Source organism: Carassius carassius, chromosome 5, assembly GCF_963082965.1.
Source record: "Carassius carassius chromosome 5, fCarCar2.1, whole genome shotgun sequence".
In the NCBI taxonomy this organism is placed as follows: Eukaryota; Metazoa; Chordata; class Actinopteri; order Cypriniformes; family Cyprinidae; genus Carassius; species Carassius carassius.
The window spans coordinates 30,077,498-30,099,748 of NC_081759.1; the positions used below are offsets into that span (position 1 = coordinate 30,077,498).

General features: G+C 36.3%; 1 protein-coding gene across 5 annotated transcripts in view; it reads left to right on the forward strand.

Moving 5' to 3' along the window:
• LOC132141222 (rho guanine nucleotide exchange factor 28-like) overlaps nucleotides 1–22,251 on the forward strand; it is a 58,170-nt gene that overhangs the window by 7,694 nt on the left and 28,225 nt on the right. For all 5 annotated transcript variants that reach the window (XM_059550546.1, XM_059550547.1, XM_059550549.1 and 2 more), the window contains exons 2-9: nucleotides 56–102; nucleotides 8,282–8,432; nucleotides 9,553–10,032; nucleotides 14,221–14,404; nucleotides 14,554–14,743; nucleotides 16,283–16,343; nucleotides 17,392–17,438; nucleotides 17,660–17,726. In XM_059550546.1, the coding sequence (XP_059406529.1) occupies nucleotides 70–102; nucleotides 8,282–8,432; nucleotides 9,553–10,032; nucleotides 14,221–14,404; nucleotides 14,554–14,743; nucleotides 16,283–16,343; nucleotides 17,392–17,438; nucleotides 17,660–17,726 (1,213 nt within the window). In that variant the 5' untranslated portion in view covers nucleotides 56–69. The remainder of the gene's footprint in view (nucleotides 1–55; nucleotides 103–8,281; nucleotides 8,433–9,552; nucleotides 10,033–14,220; nucleotides 14,405–14,553; nucleotides 14,744–16,282; nucleotides 16,344–17,391; nucleotides 17,439–17,659; nucleotides 17,727–22,251) is intronic.

Consider the following 22,251-nt stretch of genomic DNA (forward strand, 5'->3'; position numbering starts at 1 on the left):
ATTTGTGGGTGTGTGTCTTTGGTGTGTTTTATACATATGTACTTTCTCTTTTCAGGTGCTGCTGCAGTAATGGAGCTCAGCAGGGGAGAGGTGCCACTTTATGTGAGTCTGACAGAGCAATCACGTTTCTTTCTCTCCGTTTTTTTTTCAGATGTCCTGTTTCTCTCTGTTTAACTTATAAAATTATATTCTTTCATTATTCCTTTAGGATCTGTCCTTTCATTTTCTGACTTTACATACACGTGTGTATGCATGAGCGAAAACTACTCTAGAAACTATTTTGTTCATCCCAGCTTCTGCATTTTGTGGACAGCGTCTCTCATAACTGCATTTACATTCAATATAGAAAACATGAACGGAAAGTTAATCAAAGTCTAACTGCCATACAAATGGTGCGGTACAGTTTGTGTTTTCAGTTGCTCATTACCTTAGTCTTGTGAAATTGTCTGTTTGCAAATAAGTACAGTTGTGTCTTAAAGAGACGTCCTGTGATCATTTACTCATCTTCATGTCAATTCAAACCTGAAAAACAATTTTTTTTGGGTGGACTATACCTTTAACTCACAAACCTTTTCCTAATTCAAATTTCTGGGGGTTTAACCTTCATGGATATTTATTATTTGTATTAATTGTGACAGAGACCAAAAGAAAATGCTTTCTCTAAGCCCTAAGGTTTGTGACCTGACTTTCAACTTTTTTAACCTGCTGTTATTTCTTTTTCTCCATTCATTAACTTCCTTAGATTATTACTAAGAAAACATTACACTACTTTTAAAGTCTTTTTCCACCTTTTTGTAATTATTTACAGGTCCCTCAACCTGAATTTCTAATGAAATGGCTTAAATGACATTTATATGTGTGTATTTGGCAGCCTATTTTATGGTAAGTCACTTGCAGTATATACAAGCCATACAGTTAAAACCATATGAGCTTGATCAGGGATTCAAACCCATGACCTTTGGCATGAAAACATAATCTAGTTTCTTATCTACAAGTTTTTTTTTTCCACTATAATGCTTTAACAATTTTTTTTTTTTTTTACAAATTGACATAAGCAATTCTGTTGGAGAAACCTGAGTCACTCCTTGCACGTTTCAAACCTCCAACCTTTTTATTACTAACCAAAAACTTTGAAAGCGGGTCTACAGGAGTAAATGTTTGAGAGGTGTTGATCACTGGACAGGAGGCTGTTGTGAGTTCTGAAGCCCTTTTCATCGTTTGCTGGCTCAGCTGTATAATCACGGTGTGTGGGGTGAACGAGAGTCGCACAATCCTTCTCTGTGACCTCATTATGAAAGAGGGCACTATGTGTTAGTTGTGTAAGCTTTTGAAGGTGTGTGTGACTGTGATGGGGATAATGTGTTATTGTAAGGGGATATGTTGAGAGTTATAGCAGACTTGTATAGTGTCAACTCTCAACTCCCAATACGGCACTGAAGACAAACAGTCTCATTCACTCAGAGCTAAAAGCAATTAGTGTGTGTATGTGTGCGTGCGTGTTAAATGCTTTCAAGTGTTCTTAGGTATGTGGTTTTACACTTTCAAAGATGTGATTCTTGATCAGTAGGTTAGTCTGAATAAATGGTTTATATATGAACCAAAGGCGTATATATTTTTTCACACCAAAATTAATTATTAACGGCAAATTTACTTGTTGTTGCTTTTGAAAGAAGTCTCTTATGTTCGCTAAAGGCTGTATTTATTTGAACACAGTCAAAAAAAAATAATTGTGAAACATCACAATTTAAAACAACTGAGATAACTGGACATTTTAAAGTGTAGCCTGTTTTTTTCTGTGTTGGCAAAATCTGAATTTCCAGCAGCCATTTACTGTAGTCTTCAGTGTCACATGATCCTTCAGAAAATAATTTGTTGTTCTACTTAAGATTTTTGGTGAAAGTGATATTCCACATAGATTATTTTTTCAGGATTCTTTAATGAATAAAAAGTTGTAGTCAAAGTCTGTAGTTCTAAAACTTGGAAGAGAATTATCATTTTCCAGCCATGGGCTCATGGCATGAGCATCTTGGATGCGAGTTTACACATGAAGAAACAGACAAATGCTGTAGTCCTTATGGTTGAGTGTAACAAACTGCTGTAGTGTCTTCGCTGTTGCCATGACTTTATAAATGAAGTGAGTGGGTGTGGACATTATTAACTGAAGTCATCATGACCGTATTGTATGTGCTCCTTCAGTAGAACTGAGTGGGTTCAGTGTGTGTGTGTGTGTGTGTTAAGCATGGCCCTGTGTGCCAGGGTGTGTCTGGATATTGTTGGCCAGACCCGAGTCTCACCTGTTGTGCAGAGCCACGAGGAATGTTTAATGAGTCACAGTCAAGGAGAGCAAGTTTCAAATCACTCGGTAAAGGTCACAAGAAAATAGTCTCAGCCTCAGACGTCACGCCCATGGACCGTTGGCTGAACGTCTGATGGCACACAAAAATGGAAACCCTTCAGGAGTTTCAAAGTCATCGTCGGATTGGTTGAGTTAAACCAGATTTCCATGAGACATGTGTGTCACATTCTTTAACATTCCACCTGGAAACAAAGATGCCATGATGCCAAACCTCACTGAAGAAGAAAGCCGTCGTGTTTACTGCTGTGAAGACGAGCGCTTATGAGGATCAACTAAACGCTGATCCAACTGGAAGTATGCTAAATATTTATAGTTCACAGCATAGAATCTTTAAAATATGTCAGAGAGTTTTACACACCGGTCTGTTAGTGAGGGACATTTCCAAGCCCTGAAACGTGATGCTGAAATGAAATGAACTATGATTGGTTGTTTGACATGTCGGTCAAATGGCCTCATGGATGGGCCTTTGCCAGTGAAAGCTGCCATGGATTCCAGACCTTCATTTTTGCAACAAATTTGCATTTGAATGTGGATTTTCTTTTTTTTTTGACAGCCCTAGTGGAAAGAAAATTACTATGTCTGTGTACCGGAAAATACTAGTTTAGCTAGCAGTTGGTTGTCTTAATATTCAGCCTTCTACATTAGGTGGATTCTGAGTGTTATGCGATGGGGCTTATGACTGGCATGACTCCTTCAGAAATTGTAATTAAGCATACGCTCTTTGATGTCTTTGGAAAGCTGCAATCTTGTGAGTCATGTTGAGTCAATAAGGGACTATTTGGACAATCCTCTAATGTTATTTCTGTGTACTGCTTTGGATATCAGTTGGAATCGCAAGGAAGGCATTTCCTCAATGAACACATGATACTCTGTTCTAGTTAAACACTTACCTGCAGATGCAAACATTTCAGATTAAAGAAACATAATTTTGTGCTGATGTTGACCTAAATAAACATCCCTATTTTTGTATGAGCCATGTATAAAAAGATGTTATCAGCATTCAGCACTTGCTAGCTGATCAAATGACTCTTATGGATCGGCCCTGTGTGCTAGTGCCTAGCTTTAATGACCTAATATTTGACTAAATATATTGAATGTGACGTCCACTAAGACCTGTTATTGTGCTTTGTCTTTGAATCTTGTTTATTTATCCTCTTTATCGGTTTAAAGCATAACAAACACATTTTTTTTTGTGGTTTACCTTATCAGATGTTGTAATTTCATAATATTAAATAGGTGAAAATCCTTTATACTATTTTTACCCTCATTTGGAGCCATTAGTCCAGGTCATACTCACTCCCACAAAGATATTCTGAGATATTACATGCTTTGACATTCCTTCTCTGTTTTGTTGGGACAGGAACACCATGATCAAAGAAAATCCAACCGGTCATTATCTCTAATAAAAAGGACATTTCAAGAAATACTATTTCAGCTCACTAAGACGATTATGCCTTGCACAGTGTTCATATTTCATAGCTAGTCAGCTTGAGCTGTTTGTTTAGGTAGATTGTCTGTTTAAAGTCAGCTACACTATCTATACATATTGGGTGGTTAATGTCAATTAAATATGTATTTGATGTATTATTTAATTATCTGATTAATAATGGCTTAATATTAATGAAAATGAATGGTCATCACAAGCCTCTAATGTGGGGGGGGGGGAGGATCTCTATCTGCAATTTTTACCACACAGAAATACTGGAACACATAAACAGTCAGTCAGAAATAGCATTCACCTAATTCTCAGCCCTCATACAACAGTTTAACACTCATGACAGAGGAGTGATTTTACATTAATCATGAAAATAATAGTAGGTTTATACCATTGGTTTATAATAATGGTACCGCACATCCATGATGAGTCATGTAATTGACTGAACTGCCAGTAAATATGTCACAATTAATGTGTTTGTTTCTGCTTTTAAATCTTTGGTACATTGTTCTGAAACTAACTCTACTGGTTTGAAATAGGAAAAATTTAAACAAAATTGCTCAGACCTGTATCACTTAGAGTTGCACCTATTCTTTGTAAAAGTTAAGACTCGTTCACGCCTTCCTTAAATACCTCGTTCAAACACGCCCCCACATGTCTATGCCATGATGTGGGAAGATTTGTATAATGCATAATGTTGTGTGTTTCGTTACAAAAGTGAAAATACTTTGTTTGGCTTACCAAAAGAGGCACGACTAGAAATCAGTGGTTAAGTTGTATTTACAACACACATATTCAGATTTGTGCAGCGCATTTTATGGAGGACTGTTTCCTGGTCCTGGGAGACTAGACCACAATGCCAGCTGTTCTGACTTAAAGTCTGTAAGTATGTTTACATATTTAAAGGATTTACCACTGACGATTCAAATGCGAGTTTTAAGCAGTGTAGAGTAGCGCTTGTTGATTTGTCGTTTCTCCAATCACAAATGCAGACATGGTTTTATGTTTACGCGGCGATGCAATGCGTAAAAGGACAGTATAAGTCATATTCAGTAATGTCCCCACTGGATGCAACAAATGCCTCGTTTATAATAGGTTTTACTTTTTTTTTCCTTGGTGCGCCGGTGTGCCGACTGGGACACAGCATGACCGTATGTTAGGGGGCGTAACATTTCCATTACACGCTTGAGGCATTTGGCCAATCACAATGCACTGGATAGCTGGCCAGTCAGAGCACACCTTGCTTTTCAGAATGATGAGCTTTGTAAAAATCAATGTGTTTCAGAAAGACAGGGCATAGAGGAGCAACAATTATGTACAGTATGTGGAAAATGTGTATTTTTTTTTCCAGCATAAACACATTGCATTACACCAAATACACCAAAAAATGTTCTTTTTAGCAACATCATATGACCCCTTTAAATGTTGTGCATCAGTCTAGATGATGTAAACTGTAAGATGCACAGAAATTTTAAAAAGATAGTAAAAAAAAAAAGACATGACACTACTGAAAGCAATGCTTACCTAAACATGCATTTGGACAGGAATCCTGTTTGAACATGAGAACCCATACACACCCTTCTCAAATGGCATTGGTTATGTCATCGTTAAGGAAACACACATGCTGTCCATAGGGACCAAATTATTAGTGAGGTGTTTTACTTCCAGGAACTAGTCTGCAACCAGGTGCTGGAGACAATAACATCCCCTCATTGATCCAAGAAGTAGCTGCAGTAATTCAGCGTCTGCTCTTTTCTTCATTTATAAGCCAGCATGACAAGAAGACTAAACAGGACCAAATATACACTCGCTAACTGCTCTGTTCCATCTGTTGCATACAATATTTGAAATATAATCATGAGGTTTATTAAATATTGTTGATGACTATAGCATAATTTTCTAAATCAGCATTTTTGGCTTGTTTTCTTATAAAGCAGCTTTTTTTCCACTCATATCAGAGTTATTCATGTCACTCTTATGATTAATCTTGTCTTTTGTATTTGTATTAGTTTCCAAATAAAACAAGAAAATAATCAATTACCTTTCTTGAATTATTATTTACTTTACTGGATTATCTAAAAATGGAAAGTACCACAAGAGGATTTATATAGAAACCATTTTTAAACATGACTCATGTTGTGATGTAAGATTTTGGCCACAACAATACCCATAATGTTTGCAAGCTGAACTAAAGCTGATTCTTTTAGATTAAGGATTTGTGAGTTTTACTGCTATGAAACGACAGCAGGACTGTGTGGGAAGAGAGAGCAACGCTGTCAGTCTGCACAACTGAAAGACAGCGTGAAGAAAGAAATGAGGGGAGGAGCAGAGAGAATCCCTTGCTCATCATTCATCCCTATGCATACTATACAGAGCCTGAGAAATAGGAGAGACCTTACCTTTCCCTCATTCACACAACAAACCTGCTCTGTATCCCTCCTCTCTCCCTCCATCAGTATTTCTGCAGGGCCTCTTAAATGAGAGGAAGTGAGGGAGACGTCTGGTGAAGGAAGGCAAACAATCAAACGGGGGCTTTATGTTGAATGGAGGGAGAAAGAGAAAAGTGCCTTGTCACACACATGCCTCCGGCGAGACTGAATTTACTGTTCACCTCCCTCTTTTACGGGGTGTTTCTTTGATCCAGGGTCTGTTTAATGAAATCAGAGCATGGAATTATGGGTAAATTTCAATGGACCGTGTGTTGTTAAGCACGTGTGAATGCCTGCATTGATGATGAATGATTGTGCTTATGGATTTGTTGTTTTTTGTCTGCTTGTGTTGAAATACACAGTGGCCCTGTATTCTTTTAGAATAACTTTCCATGCTTCTGGAAGTATTTTGTTTGAGATTTTTTGGCTCTTTATTTCTTCTCATGCATTTAGAACATTTGTTCTTTTTTTTATTGTGTTCATACCATTCTGTAGTACGGTACGGTATTGGACATGAATATAAAGATGGTAACACTTAACTATACAGTTCATTTAATAGCATTTAAAACATGTATTATGTCATGTTAAATTCAAATAGCCATATACAGTATTTGTAAAGTTGTTTAAATATTCGTGAACCATTGATCTGTTAAACATCAGGCATGTAATATTTGTAATAACAAACTACTTGTAGATATTTACTGAAAAAGCACCCGAGTTGAGCACCGTATGACCTCATACTTTTGATAATGAGTCCAGCCTCTGATTAATCACCTTTATTACTTTGTTTAAACAATCTAAAAATCAGCAGTTAAGACTCCCAATATGAAATAAACAACATTTTATTAGTTTCCCATATTTGAACTTAACTTCGTACTTTAACTTTGTTTACACTTCCTTTTAGAATCTTATTTCAGAGTAAAATAATTGCTTCACAATCGGGTTCAATACCAGCACAATCAGTTCATTTTCATTTGTCTCTCGTAGTGTCAGTCTGACGGTACTGTTGATCTGCAACATCTGCATCTGAAACCAGAAAGACCCAAAGCGCTCTCTCTCTCTCTCTCTCTCTCTCTCTCTCTCTCTCTCTCTCTCTCTCACTCACTCACTCACTCACTCACTCACTCACTCACTCACTCACTCACTCACTCACTCACTCACTCACTCACTCACTCACTCACTCACTCACTCACTCACTCACTCACTCACTCACTCACTCACTCACTCACTCACTCTCACTCACACACACACACACACACCCATCTTCCTGTCTAGATGGGGATATTGAATAGACTCCTTTTGTTTTTATATATACAGCTAGTTATAAATACTATACCCGAACACTAACCAACACCCTAGTACTAATCTAAACAGAAAACTTTCTGCATTTTTACAATTATTAAAAGAAAACATTAATTACTTTATTTTCATACAGTTTTTACAAGAAGACTTCTGGGTGCAAGTTTGTCCCCAGGATATGGTTAAGTAGGTACACCTTTTCATAAAATGTCCAATAGCATTATGCAGTAACTTTACTTACATGAGTTTGAGGATTTAGGACTGTTTCTGTTAAAGGTCTTTTTCTTTTCTTTTTTTCTGTGTTAAAATCATGGTTCATTCTAAGGCCTTAAGAGCTGGGCTGATGTGTGGGTGGGTAGGTGTTTTTTTCTTTCTTTTTTTTTTGCTTTAAATTTACATCAAGATTTGGCTATGTCCTTTGCTGTGGTATAACCAAATGTCCATGCAAACAAGTCTGTAGAAGAGGAGCACAGTATTATTCAGTGAACAAATGAAAATGGCTGGAGATAATAGAGAACATTTTTATATCCTCCTTATTCATCAAACTCTGCCAAATCAAAGACATTGGTGGTCCGGATTACCCGACTCAACTCTCATATGGTCTCAGTCTTCAGTGTACTTCACCACTGCAGTTCCAAACATCATATTAATAGCATTAGCAAGCTAATATTAACAAAAACAACAAGAATCTCTGTCGTTCTTCTCTCTTTGTCATTATTTCTATCTGTTTTGGTAATGTGGATGTAATTGTCTTTCTCCCAGGGTCAGGTGGAGGTCTGTGTGAAGCTGCAGGTGTCGCCGAGTGTTCAGGAAGAAGCCGACTACTTTGTTGTCCTTGTGGGCTCGTCCCTACACCATGTAACCAAAGCTCACAGGGCCGAGGATCAAGGCTCAGTTAAATTCACTGTGCCTGGTGAGACACTAAATAAATCACAGAGCGTAAAAGATGTGTATATAGAGCGATGATTTTCTTTGAATGTGTAAAGGCCTGCAAGATTGATAACTATAACGATAACTATATTGGCTGGAAAAATTATTCCAATGCTGTTGAAGCTCTGTGTTGTTATTATCATAGTTGTGGTGTGGTCTTACCTATTTTCATAGAATTAGGAGGATTATTAAAACTTTATAGTTGTAGTTACCTTTATGCTCACCGTCCTTTGTGTGAACAGGACTTTAAGGGGATTTCCTGTTTACATGGAAAAGTATAGTTCTGTACAATAATAGCACTTGTTTGTATATGTCGAGGTGTAATGAAGTGTTTCTATGGAAACAAATAGTTAGAAGGCAACAGATACCTGAAAGAAACAGTTCAGTCCTAAAACATAATGAAATAGAAATATGAGCTTATGTTACCTGATCGTTTTAGAAGTGTCAGTAAAAACAAAAATGAGCCAGTGACTGATTTCTTCCTATAATATAAAGTTCCAGTGTTCATAACATCCTGTTTTTGTATTTTGCCATGTGACCTGAATCAAGACCGCAACACAAGACAATACTGTGACGTACAAATATTACCCTAGTTTTTAGTTTTTCAGACATTAAAGGACTTGTCCATCCTTCAGCAGCCTTTGGTTTAAGATGCTGTGAAACAAAGCTTAACAAAAAGACAAATTTGACCCTGGCTGTGAAAACCTAGCTAAAGTAATTTTTTTGTGATTTACTGTTTTCTACATAAAATAGTCCTTCAAAAAGATGCAGAACATACTGTGAAAATATAACCTTTATATATTTAATATTGACTGAGTAGGGCCATGTCAAAGATTGAAATCATAGTGAAATTAATCAAACTTTGATGCTTGTTATCTCAAATTAAGATTTTTAGACTTTAGCCTGGATTTCACAGACAGGGTCAAAAATGACAAAATGTAAAAAGTAGACCAAGCATCTGTCGGGGAACGTTGAGGGAAACTAAGCAAAATAAAGCAAAAACAGTGTGTTTTACACAACATGATCAAAATGTAGTTCATGATGAGCAGATGGAAGAGGTATCATTTCACATATTTGAACCTTTTCACCTTTTCTCCATCAAGGCCACGATGTTCCAGAGAAAGTATCTGTGGAGGTCTACTGCTGTTCGAAGGAAGGTCCCACCAGCCTCCTCTGCAATTCAGGAGAGCTCTCTCTGGAGTACATACGGGATGAGGCACAAGAGGTGGCAGAGCAGCTCATGAACCTGACATCCAGCAGCTATCAGGATATCCTAAGGAATTTCTGCCCAGAGAAAATGTTTTCATCTGAGACTAACCATTTAGACCAGACTGGCAAGCCTGTGACAGATGGGGTTTGCGATCCAAAGGAATTATTTCGATTGGGAAGTCTAGCAGAACAGGGGCTCAGTATTTGTGAACAGGGGAATTTCAGCCAGAGAGAAGCCTCGGGAACATCAGAGTTTAATCCAGAGCACAGATACACAGTGGGACAACACAGTGCAGTTGATGAAAAAATCACACAGGCCCTGGCTAACTTGCACTTTCTGGGATGGGACAGCCAAGCTGGACAGGAGAAGCAAGGTCAGTGAGTTTCACTTCGTCTCTACTGCTAACCTTTACTTCATTCCTGTCTACTACACTAGATTCTGAACATTATGTACAAATAGAGTGTGCAAATTCTTAAAACAAGTTAGTTATCAAAAAAAAAGTACACTTCTAAGCACCATAACCCAGGCTGCCATTAAATTCATGTGATTTATGTTTTGGAAACACAGATCACCTTTCTGAAACATTTAGAGCCTCTTGTGATCTTTACAGATGTGCCATTGCCATTTAAGAAACTGCTTGAATGAACTGTATGAATTACATTCTGATTGCATTATCCATGTGGGTGTATAACTAACTTTTGTTTTGGACAGGTTTAGATGTATGGAGCTCTTCACCATGTTTGTTATGGCTCGTTAGTGGAACACAGGATTCAGTTCAACAGCACTTTAGTTACAACTGAGTAACTCTAAGTAATAGTGTTTTGGGTTCACTTAAAAGCTAGACTTATTAAAGTGAATGGTTTTAGGGTCCTGAGCCAATGAATCTGTGCATTTTATATATATATATATATGTGTGTGTGCGTGTGTGTGCGTGCGTGTGTGTGTGCGTGTGTTTGTGCGCATGTGTGTGTGTGTGTGTGTGAGAGAGTAAATTTTTTTCGAAATTGAGATTTGTTATTACTGAATAAATAAGCTTTACATTGATGTGTGGTTTGTTAGGATATAACATGTTTTGTCTGAGATACAACTGTTTGAAAATCTGGAATCTGAATTGGGTACTTAGCAATGCACATTACTAACCAAAAATTACGTTTTTATATATTTACGGAAGGAAATTTACAAAATATCTTCATGACCTATCCTAAATTTATAATTTTGACCTATACAATATATTTTTGGTGATTGCTACAAATGTACCTATGCTACTTATTACATATATATAAATAAATAAATAAATAAATATATATGTATGTGTGTGTGTGTGTGTGTGTGTGTGTGTGTGTGTGTGTGTGTGTGAGAGAGAGAGAGAGAGAGAGAGAGAGAGAGAGAGAGAGAGAAAATGTTTGACACAAAAATAAAAAAAATAAAGATAAAATAAAAAATGTTTAGGATTTTTATTCAGTATATTAGATTATTTATTTTTTTATGTGCAATGGGGATTTCCAATTTGAGGAAACACTGTTGCATCAGAGCAAGTTATCAGGATGAGTGTTAGGAACATGCTGCTCATGTGACAGACAGCCAATATTAACAAACAGTGATATAGACTAAAATAGTGCACAATAATTTGACTAGTCTTGTTGGCCAGAGCACAGTTTCAGCATAGCTGTTTAACTCCTAGAACTTTGTTCATGGAATATTTTATTTCACATACATGATTTATGTTTCTTTAAAAGCGTTTTAATAGGTGTGTTTAGTTTGAATGATATATTGAAATAATTCATTAAAATGTATTTGTGTGTATTTACTTTTTTTCCCTTATGTTGGCTTCATTTAATTACAGTAGAATTAGGAAATCTTCAGAATGAGGAAATTTTACAAAAAATAAATACAATTCCTATTGGTCTTTACATGCATATTGACAATAAGAAAAATGTTCAATGCAGAATATTCTGGAATGAAAACATTAATGCTATCTAGGTTATTCTCTTGAATATAGCAATATTTTAATATGGACAGTAAATTGATGTTTTGTATAAAAATAATTTGTGTGTGTGTGTAATACGGTGTAGTGTAGAAGTTGTCATGGTCTGGAGTTCTGTCTAAGTGAGAATGGATACAGTGCTCGTTCCATCATGGAACATTAACTAATTTCTTGAACGGTGAGAATGAAGAGAGATTTAAAGAATGTCTCTAGTGCACACAGGGCCCCTTACATAACACTAACGATTGTTTGCGGTAAATTGCACAGCTGAATTAGCGTTCATTTCATTGCTTTGTCTGAAGAACAGTGTGTCAGCTTTGATTAATGAAAGCACTCTTTAGCAACATTCTTGTTGTTCTCAGGGAAAGTAACAGCAATTTATCTCTCAAGTGTTACTGCTTGTTTTAAGTGTATAAAAAAAACCTGGACGTTCACTTATTGGATAGGAATATGTTTATCTAATCCTATGAATTAGTTGCATTCCCCTGAGAAAAACTGCTTTAGCATGCTGTACTTTAGAAATGTCACCGACAAAAATCAAGCAAAAGCAATCCTTTATATCTAAAAAAAATAACTGGTTCGGTTTCTGCAACTTCTTGCAAAATATATAAGTGACATGCTTGCAGAAAACTGAGATCAGTGTGATTTGGCTATGGAAATGTTGCCTCACCTCGCTGACAAATCAAAACAGCAGTTCGACTACCACTATCAACATAAGCAAACAGTCGTAAACATCTGTTCAATCAATTACTGTGCATGTGTGTGTGCAGTGTTTTACAAACACACCGGTCTAGTTTAGAGTCCCCTCTTTAGTTTGTCTGTCAACAACACCCAGTTACTTGTGCTCTGTTCCACTGAACCAGGACAAAGAAAATAATCCCACACCTATACAAGGCTTTATCCACTCATAATATCATTCATATTAAGATGAACTGATTGTTTATGATGAGTCTACTTGATGAAAATCATTTTGAATTTGTGTTTGCTGAGTATCGTTATAACCTGATGAGCAGGTTCTACACATTATATATCTGAGGCTCATGCACACTTATGGGAAACACTTATACAATGAAGAGGGAAAACAGAAAGGGTGCCATATTCATTGTAGTTTGTAGGCCAGATTAAATTAAAAAAAAAAAATCTTCAAATATTCTAAAAGGCTGACTGGATTCCTCCATGGACCATATTCAACCCTTGGGCCCTGTCTTTGACACTCCTTTATTATACACCTCATAGAGACCATGTGCAAAGTGCTTGCTGTAAGTGTTTGTCACCCTACAGCATGTTTATGACCAGATGTGTACCACACAGAGATTAGCTGTCTGCTGAACTCTAAACCATCAATGTGGATGTCAACAAGGGCATTTCTTTTTTAGACAGCATTATACCTATCAGGCTGCTGCTTGTTTGCACAGAGCACAAAGCACAGATGGGCTCGCATACAAACAACAAAACAACATTTTGTGTGCATTTTAGATGTTTTAGACTTATATGCCAAATAGGGTTCTGATTTCTTGTAGTTGAGGAGATTTTATTATTATTATTATTTTACAGAATATCCCTATGGCAGAATGCAAAAGGATTTCTGTTAGAACTTTTTAAAACATATAAAAAGTATTAGAAATTTATGTGTGGTTTAATATACTGTATATTCCTCAATACGAACAATATTTTTGATGGTGAAAAAAGATTAATGGTCTAAATCTTGGGGTGGAATTAAAGAGAACTTTGCCATGCATCATTGAAAAGCATGACACACTCTCTACAAATTACAATATCATGCCTACACATAGTGGTGGGTGATATAATGCTAGACACTATTAACTGAGAAAGAAAACACATGTGTAACAGTATATTGTATCCAGGCAGCTCTTAAAGTGATAGCAGTCTAATATTCCTGCTGTCTTGTTATTCATCATGTTAATCAAACAAAAAGAGAGAAGATCTCTCACTGCACTCGAGTAAATTGAGTAAATTTGTGACTTTAATAAAGAAGAAATATGTTTATTTTACACAGTGAAGAATATGCAGTGTTTTAATAAATTCTATTACTTTATACAATGTATGTTGCATTTCGTATTGATTTGTTCTACTGTAGTTTTTTTTTCTATTAAGTTTATTATTCTTATTTACTCACTGTTTTATTCAGTGAACTTGAGTTTTTTTTATTTTTATTAATTTATTTAATTTATTATTTTTAATTAATTTTTATTAATTAAATATAGGCTAGTATTGTTTTTTTGTGATATTGACACTGGTTACAAGAATTATGAAATTTCTAAGGTGCCAAAATGTTGATATTGTAAATACCTTATTTAAAGCAAAAATAATTATATTGTGATCCATGGTTTTGGTTTTAGGTTTTGATCATATTGCCCACCACTACCCACATTACTTTTATGCTTGTACACTTTATGAATAGCTAATTTTTCACACACAAAAAAGGAAAGGGAGAGTTTTTTTCTTGTATATCATTGTATTTGTCAGTGAAATTAAATAAATATAAAAAAACCTCTCTTATAAATCTATATAAAAAAAAGTTTCCCAAGGCTGATTATTTATCGTTCTTTCTTTTAGATCTCCTTTCCGGGGCAACGCCTCTACATGTGGCCATACATATGGGGTTCCCCCACCTCAGTCACTTCCTCTTCCTGGAGTCTGAAGGTCAGAGGACGGTTCCCATGGTTGACAAGGAAGGCCACAGTCCTCTCACGCTGGCTCAGAAGCACGGAGACCCGACGCTCATCAGCGCTCTAACAGAGTGAGTCACTCTGTCCTGCCTGACACAATACACTATAATTAGATTACATGTTAAAAAGATCCTTTAATCACTGGTGTGTCACCTCAGTCATTGATCCAGTGTACAGTAGGGGCTGAGTTTCATGTGTCTTATGACTTTGTTATGACCAGTCCCTCGAGTTGCAGTGTGTGGAGGCCAGTGTGGATGTGTCAGATTTGGACAGACAGCTCTAACCAGCTTCGTATCTGCCCTGTCACCGAATCTATTAGTCTGACTGTGAAGAACAGCACACATATAAATGCACAGCACAGTATCCAGCTGTACAGAGAGAAGAGCAGAGAGCCATATGCACTTGCAAGGGTGAGTCTGCATTGAACACAAACTTCAAGGAAATGCTTTCTTTTTTTCCTGTCTATAGTAGAGCTATCAAAAGAATTTGGAAATCTCATGGTCATTGTTTGCAAAAGGAAGGACTGAGAAAAGACATACAACAAAAACGGAGAGGATCAAATTATTATTTTTACTTAAATGTAGTGGTTATTTATAGCAATAAAGACAGAAGACAGTAACTACTAAGATGAGCCTAAACAGTCTTGAACATTGTTTAATCTCTGCCTAAAAAGCGGTATATAAGTAACAGAAAACTTTTTTTGCCAAAGCTTCACAATAAGCTTCTCTGATTATTTCTGCTTTTTGCTCTTAATAACGTTTTACCAGTTAAAAGGAAACTATAATCTCTGTGCCATTACAGAACATAATAGTAAAACTGATGACAGTTTTTAGATTGCTTTCAAATACAAATTTCAAACACTGCCCCAATTTGCTGGTGATTCGAATCAAATGTCCATGGTTCAGCTGGTTAGCATAGACTTGTTAGCCTCTGCTGGTAAATGCTGTAGATACATCATCTAGATCACAGTGACAGTAATTAAAAATAATTCAAAATGATCTGTGTATTCTGAGTAAATATATGGCTAATATTCATCTTATTATGGATTAAATATTTGATATGCTTACAATATGTTATGGAAGAGAATGTATTTTAACTCTCCATGTGAAACAATCCCCAGTTTGAAATGTACCTCTCAGCTGTCCACCCCCTCTTCATTTTTCATCATAAACCTCTGATAGCAGGTTAAAGGAGAATGATGTGTGAAACAGAGTTTTATGAGTCTATAAATGACTAAAGTCATAACTTTGGAAGCTTTTATTGCAGTTTACAGTATCGTTTACAGGTATTGCTTTGAGCAGCAGACTGGTATTTCTCATATAACAACTGCTGGCAGACAGAACAAGATCACTAGAGATTACAAGTGCTGTAACTCATGTACCTGTGATGGTTCTTTAAACTGTTTTTATAAGTAATTTGACATAGTTGAATAAGTAAATGTACAGTACCATTTAAAGGTTTAGGATTGGCTTTTAAATGTTTTTAAAAGAAGTGTCTTATGCTCATGAAGACAGCAATTATTTGATAAAAAATCCAGTAAAAAAAAATATTTATATATTTTTAACAATCCTTACATTTTTCTTTTTGAATGCATTTTAAAATGTAATTTATTCCTTTTACTTTTGATTTATTGCATCCTTGCAGAATAAAAGCATGAATTTCTTTAAAAAATCTTTCTGCCTCCAATCTTTTGAATGTAGTATATGTCCATTTAAAAATACGATTTTTAAAATGGTTCGTTGACCTTGTGTTTTTTAGATTTCCATAACATATGTGTATACATCCATGGGAAAGCTTCAATGTTTAGTCAGATTAATTACACCCATTATGTGAATTATTCCAAAACCAAAAAGGTTGATCAGCAATCCACTTCATTCCAAACAGTTATTCCACTGATGTTCAATGCAAATGTGATTCTGTATCAGACGTGACAGTTTAATATGTTACAGGTGGGACGACTGAGTGAGCCGCCAGAAGAGAGCATACACAGATCTGATATATGTGACACAGGTAAGCCAGAGCTCATTTCTATGCATTTTACCCCAATACACAGACTAAAATGTCTGTCAGATTTTTTTTTTACCCTTGTTAGCAATAATAAACTTAATCTGAACTATTAAAAAAAATTCAGCAACAGTCTGGGATTACACCTGATATTTATATTTGTGGCTTTCTGGAAAGTAGATTTAAGCCGTGTGGTGAGAATTTAAACTCCACAAGATCATTTCTGGCCATAATGTCCATATTATTATTATAATTATTCACTTTATTTTAGTCCTCCTGTCTTGGGTTTATTTTATGACTAGTTTCTATATTTTGTCTCGCCAAGGTCTTATCACGTTTCATCCTGCTGATGTGATAAATTTTCTTCTCTTCTGGCTCTCACTTCACCTCAATCCTCCTTTCTGTTATTCCACTTTCTCTTTTTCTGTTTGTCTTTTGTTCCTTTCCCTCTTCTTGACCCCAGCTCTCCCCACACCGACTCTCTCTCTCTCGCTTTCTCTCTCTCTCTCTCTGTCTGTCACTGTGAGTTAGGTCTGGCAGGGTTGTTAGAGTACATTGGTTGAATTTGGCTCAGTCAGGAGGACATTGTGGTAGAATGTGGGATGAGGAGTACACATACACTAATACACACCCATACACAGAGCAGGCTTTGTGAGGAACCTCAGGCTGGTTTCCCAAACATGTCCAGTATGAGGAGACACATTCCTCCTGGGTGGGTCGAGAGACAGAGACACTAAATGTTTGGGAGGGGTAAGAGAGGGCAAAATGAGAGAAAAAATCAGCCTATAGTTTGACAGATCAAGAAGGAACGGCGTGATGTAAATGCCGTAAAGAGACACAGAGAGATTGCCAGCTTATGTTGACAGCAGGAGCCTCAGCAGGTTTAGCCTCTGTGACCCTGTGGACTTAATGTGAAGAAACTTCCTGTCACTGCTTACCCTTTTGATAGGTGTCTTGGTTTTCCAGCAGAAAGGCTTGTTTGTGCTCAAGTTGGCAATTGTGTACAAGTGGAAATCTGTTTTTTGTGTTGCATTTGTTTTTTTCTGCTCCTCAGATTTGAACAGCCAACTGAGAATCGAGGATGAAGCCCTGGTGGATAGTGTGAGTGGAGTTATTTTGGTGTGTGAGTGTGTCTCCATCAATTCCTGGAATCAGAAACACAATAATGGATCACTTAGTCTTCTTCAGACCTGCCATATGTGTGTTTTTCTGTTTGCTAATGGACAGATGTTTATGCCCGTGTTCTTATTTTGGTCTGTTTTCGTTCTTGAAAATGGCTGAATTGTGGTGTATGAGTGTGTTTTTCTCGTCTTGTTTGTCAGGTCTTTGAAGAACAGCTTGTTCTCTGTCTGGATGAAGAGGACGAAGATCTAAACACATTTAACTCAGGTATACATGCATACACCCAAGGAATAGTTCTATTTTCCACAAAAATATTATCCACCACAACTGTTTTAAACACTGATAATAATGTTGAACAGCAAAACGGCAGATTAGAATGATTTCTGATGGTTCATGTGACCCTGAAGACTGAAAATGTAGTTTTGCCATCACTGGAATAAATTACATTTTAAAATATATTAAAATAAATATCAGTTATTTTAAATTGTAATAAAATTTCACTATATTGCTGTTTTTACTGTATTTTTAACAAACAAATGCAGCCTTCTCTCAAAAACCGTAAAAAAAAAATTCTGGTCAAATGTGAATTATGCACTTTTCACTAAAACTCTGTTTATAATAACTGAAGTTGTTTACACTGCAAAATCAGTCTTTTGCATCTGTTCTGTAATTTATTGTTTATGCTGATGAGAGCATTTGTGAATAGAGATTCAGAATTCAGTCAATGAGTATGTGCACATAACAGTTCTTCGTAGTGACGGATCAAAATGCCTCTGATTGGTTATTTTGCATTCAAAAGTGCAACAGAAACATATGTGACTGGTTATATTGCTCAACGCTGCTTAAAAAATAAATCTGATGCAACGTAATAAAGCAAATATACAATTAAAGCAAGTAAATGTAATGCTGCAATCAACATTTTTCATTCATTTCACGTTGCACTTTAATCATATCAGTCGTAATAGATCTAGTAACCACAACTACAAAGGTATTACTTCTATGAAATGAAATTGAATGCATACCTGTGGAATCGTTAATCGCAGGTGTTCAACTAATGAAGATCTTCAATGCAGACAACAGTAGCATTTGCAGGTTTGGTTTCAATTGAGTGTAGATGAACAAATCATTCAAACAGATTCATGAACCAATTCAGACCATTTTGCCAACATGTTTGATCAAAGGCCTTGAACAGAATCGTCTCAAAATAGTGATTTATTCGCGAATAGGGCATGCCCGAGAAACAAAAAAGACTATAAACTACAATGGAATAAACTGCATTTCTTAACATGTATTGCATTAAAATTAAGTTACGAGAGGAATATCACCCAGTGTAGCGAAGTTAAAGTACCCACTTTTATATTTACTCTTTACCTAAAAACATTTACAAGTAAATGGATTAAATGTACTTTGTTACTACCCACCTCTGCCTATGAAGTTCTTATATTTAAACATCAACAAGGAAATTTGCTGTTGCTTTGTGTTGCATGCATGAGAGGGGCTTATTGAATATGCAAAAGTCATGAATTTTCTTATTGGGCTGATGTTAACTTAATTTACTTCAGTGCAGTTGCATCCGTTTTTCACTTTAATTTAAAAGGACTCTTTTTGGTTAGAGCAAAATCGTTTTCATTCAAAACAGACATCTTGTGTTTTTAAACATACTCTGTGTATTACAAGTACAATTACAAAGGAGGAGGCACTGGCAACTGAACATTACCATCTAAATGAAATTGTGCAGACCTTCTGTTCAGTTTTCATTGAATGGTTTCATGTTTTTGCTCAAGGGGAAAAAGCGGCTTCTGGATTGTAGGCACTGCTATTGCTCTTAAGGATCTGCTGGATATTTATTAAATATATATATCTTTTTTTTTTTTGGACCAAGATAGGGAGAATTGTAGCTCAGCAAAGGAATCCTCAAGGTGGAACTCTTTTCTTTTGCAATGGCTTTGGCCCCTTTAACCCAACCACCCACACAGACATGCACATTCACAGTTTCAACTGTAAAGTGGAGGCAGGAATGTTAACAAGCTTAGATTTTTGAACTTGCACAAAAGCTGACATTTAAGATGATGCTTTAAAATTGAGCCCATTCTACAGAACGTGTTCCTCATCCTAATACAAATGCTTTCACAGAATACCCAGTTACCTTGTTCATGAAGCAAAATAATTCCCAAACAGCTCTATGTTTAGTATCTTATTGGGGTCTTTGGACAGATTTGAATTTAGTTTGGTTAAACCTTCTTTTTTTTTGCCCATAACTTTTGGAAAGCAGTAGTACTTACCCATGATAATGATTATAAAAGTATATTTTTATTGATTATGACTATATATATTAATTCATACTCACATACATTATGCAACCTATTCTCATCATTTGAGCTATACTGAACTATCATTCCCTTATTTCACATTTTAAAACACAAACTCAGACTCTCACGCACAGACGGTTAGCCACTAACAACTCTGGAGGGAGGAGAGTGCTGGGGTTGGAGCCCAGATTTCATGAGATGACTGAAACCGTTACAGTCAACAGAAAATAGCAGGCCGACTGGAAGCAAACCTTTTGGAGGTCTCTATTTAAACTGAATGGACAACTCTGCTGTCAAAGAAATAAAGGAATAAGAGCACATACAAAAGGAAATAAGAAAAAAGGAACTAAATCTGACATTTTTGTGTGCTCACCTTCACCTATCGGGATCTGTTTTCATAAGGAGGATTTTCTAAGAAGCTGCACCCAGAAATATGTAATTATTGAGTTGCTGCATGGTATCATTTAAAAAAATCCTAACCTGTAAAATAAAAGACATTTGTTGGTTTTTGAGACCTTTGGTGAACTGAATGAATCTGCTGTTTGGATTACTGGAGCACATGTTCCCGCTGAAGGATAGATCCATACACCCACTGAGTGGTTCTCTAGCAGAGACTGAATGTCCACCACATGCAGAGAGTAATCCATCTCGTCTCAGACACACACACACACACACACCTGGCTGTAATTCTGCTTTTGAAAAGTTCCTGGCTGGTTGTGACTTGGCTTTATAGATGTAATGTGTGTGGTTGCATTTTAGCGGCTTTGATTTTGTGAATTGAGTCTCTGTCAGATTTGGTTTGTGCTGTTGATTTTAAGTAGGGTACTTTTTATATATAGTTAGATTTAATTTCAATGTTATGTTCATATAAATTTATATTTTACTATATACAATTACAATAATATTACTGATATATTTTATTTATTTATCATTAGCTATCAGCTCAGCATGACTAGTTTTGACTATTTTTTCAGTAATGTCATATTTTAAATAAAGATAAATTCATACTGCAGGATAGATTTCCTAGCAAAATGTCAGATGGAAAATTCTAACACGCACCTAGAATTTAGTCTTTGATTTATACAGCTGTTTATAAATTTTAGATCATGTTCTAGATTACGTTGTGGGCCACCACTCTGGAATTGGTTTGGGATTGTTATTAAAATTAATGAATGTGGGTTTCAAATCAGTTTGGCCCACCTTTTTACAGTTTTTGAGGCGATACATGACTCATTCCCGCCTTTGAGAAGTTGCATTAAAAATAAGGTTCCTTTGCATCATGAATTTATGAAAGCATAATTATTGTAATTTGTTCCACAGTGAAATTACAGTTAGTTGTATTATTTGTTTATGAAGAGTAAGAGGTAGTGTGTGTCCTTTTGCATCCCGGGAAATTGTGGGGTTTTTATTAGCGTGTATGGTTAATGATTCCTAAACCTTGGCTGACCTTTCAGATTTCTACAGACACCTTCATTTGAAAATCCCTCAGTCGTGCTCTCTCCCAGGTCCAGTTTGAGTTCTGACTCTGCCTGCAACAAAGAAGTGGGAGTATAGAGTGTCGAGACTAAACCCACCTTCTCCGATATACTCGCAAACACTCGCAGACTCATCTCCTAAATGCTTATCTGAGGAATCTGCATTTTTTAGAAAGGTGTTCTCAAACTCCTGCCTAACTCCTTGGTGATTTTACTGTTATGTGTTTCACAAAACGGAGCAGTTGAGGAAAATTAAAAACATGGACTCTGACTCAGACTCTCCGTTTAACTACTCGTGGCCATCCTTCCCAAAGATGAGAATTCGGAGACGGACATCAAAAAAAGCAGGTAACTAGAGCTAGTCTGCACGAATAATACATGCAACAAAGACACTCAAGGACAACACATGAAGAAATCACACATACACATCCTAGAAGTCTTTGATTGTCTCACACAACTTCAGTTTGTGTGTTTTTGTCCACTGTTTCTGGTCTGTGGTGCAGGGCAGATTTACAGGCTTAATTCAGCAATGAGTCAGAGCTCAAATAGCTGGTTTTGGTTATGTACAATGGGACTTTCAAGCCAGGCTTGCAGTGAGATGTTTTTGATAGGACATTACAGTGGTTGTTCTGCTGGTGTTGGTTTTTCAAATCTCACGTCAAAAATGTGTATGGTCATCCTGACCGAAAATGCTGTAGTCAAAGGAAGGATAAAAGAAAGCTGCCTGTCACAGGTCAAATTAAGTGAGTCATCATTAATCATTTGAAAGCCAAACTGCATTATCCAGTTATTGTGTTAGTATTACAGATGTTTTAGATCTGCTTTTGAGTTGATGGGAATTCAGCACAAGTGAGTCCTGCGTTTGGGTTTCCTTCAGATGTGTGATTCACCAAGTATCTGAATGAATAAAGTGTGTGTGTGTGTGTGTGTGTGTGTGTGTGTGTGTGTGTGTGTTTGTGAAGTTGACGTCAGTATCTGGTTTTTCCGTTACTGTTGGAAGGCCTTCAC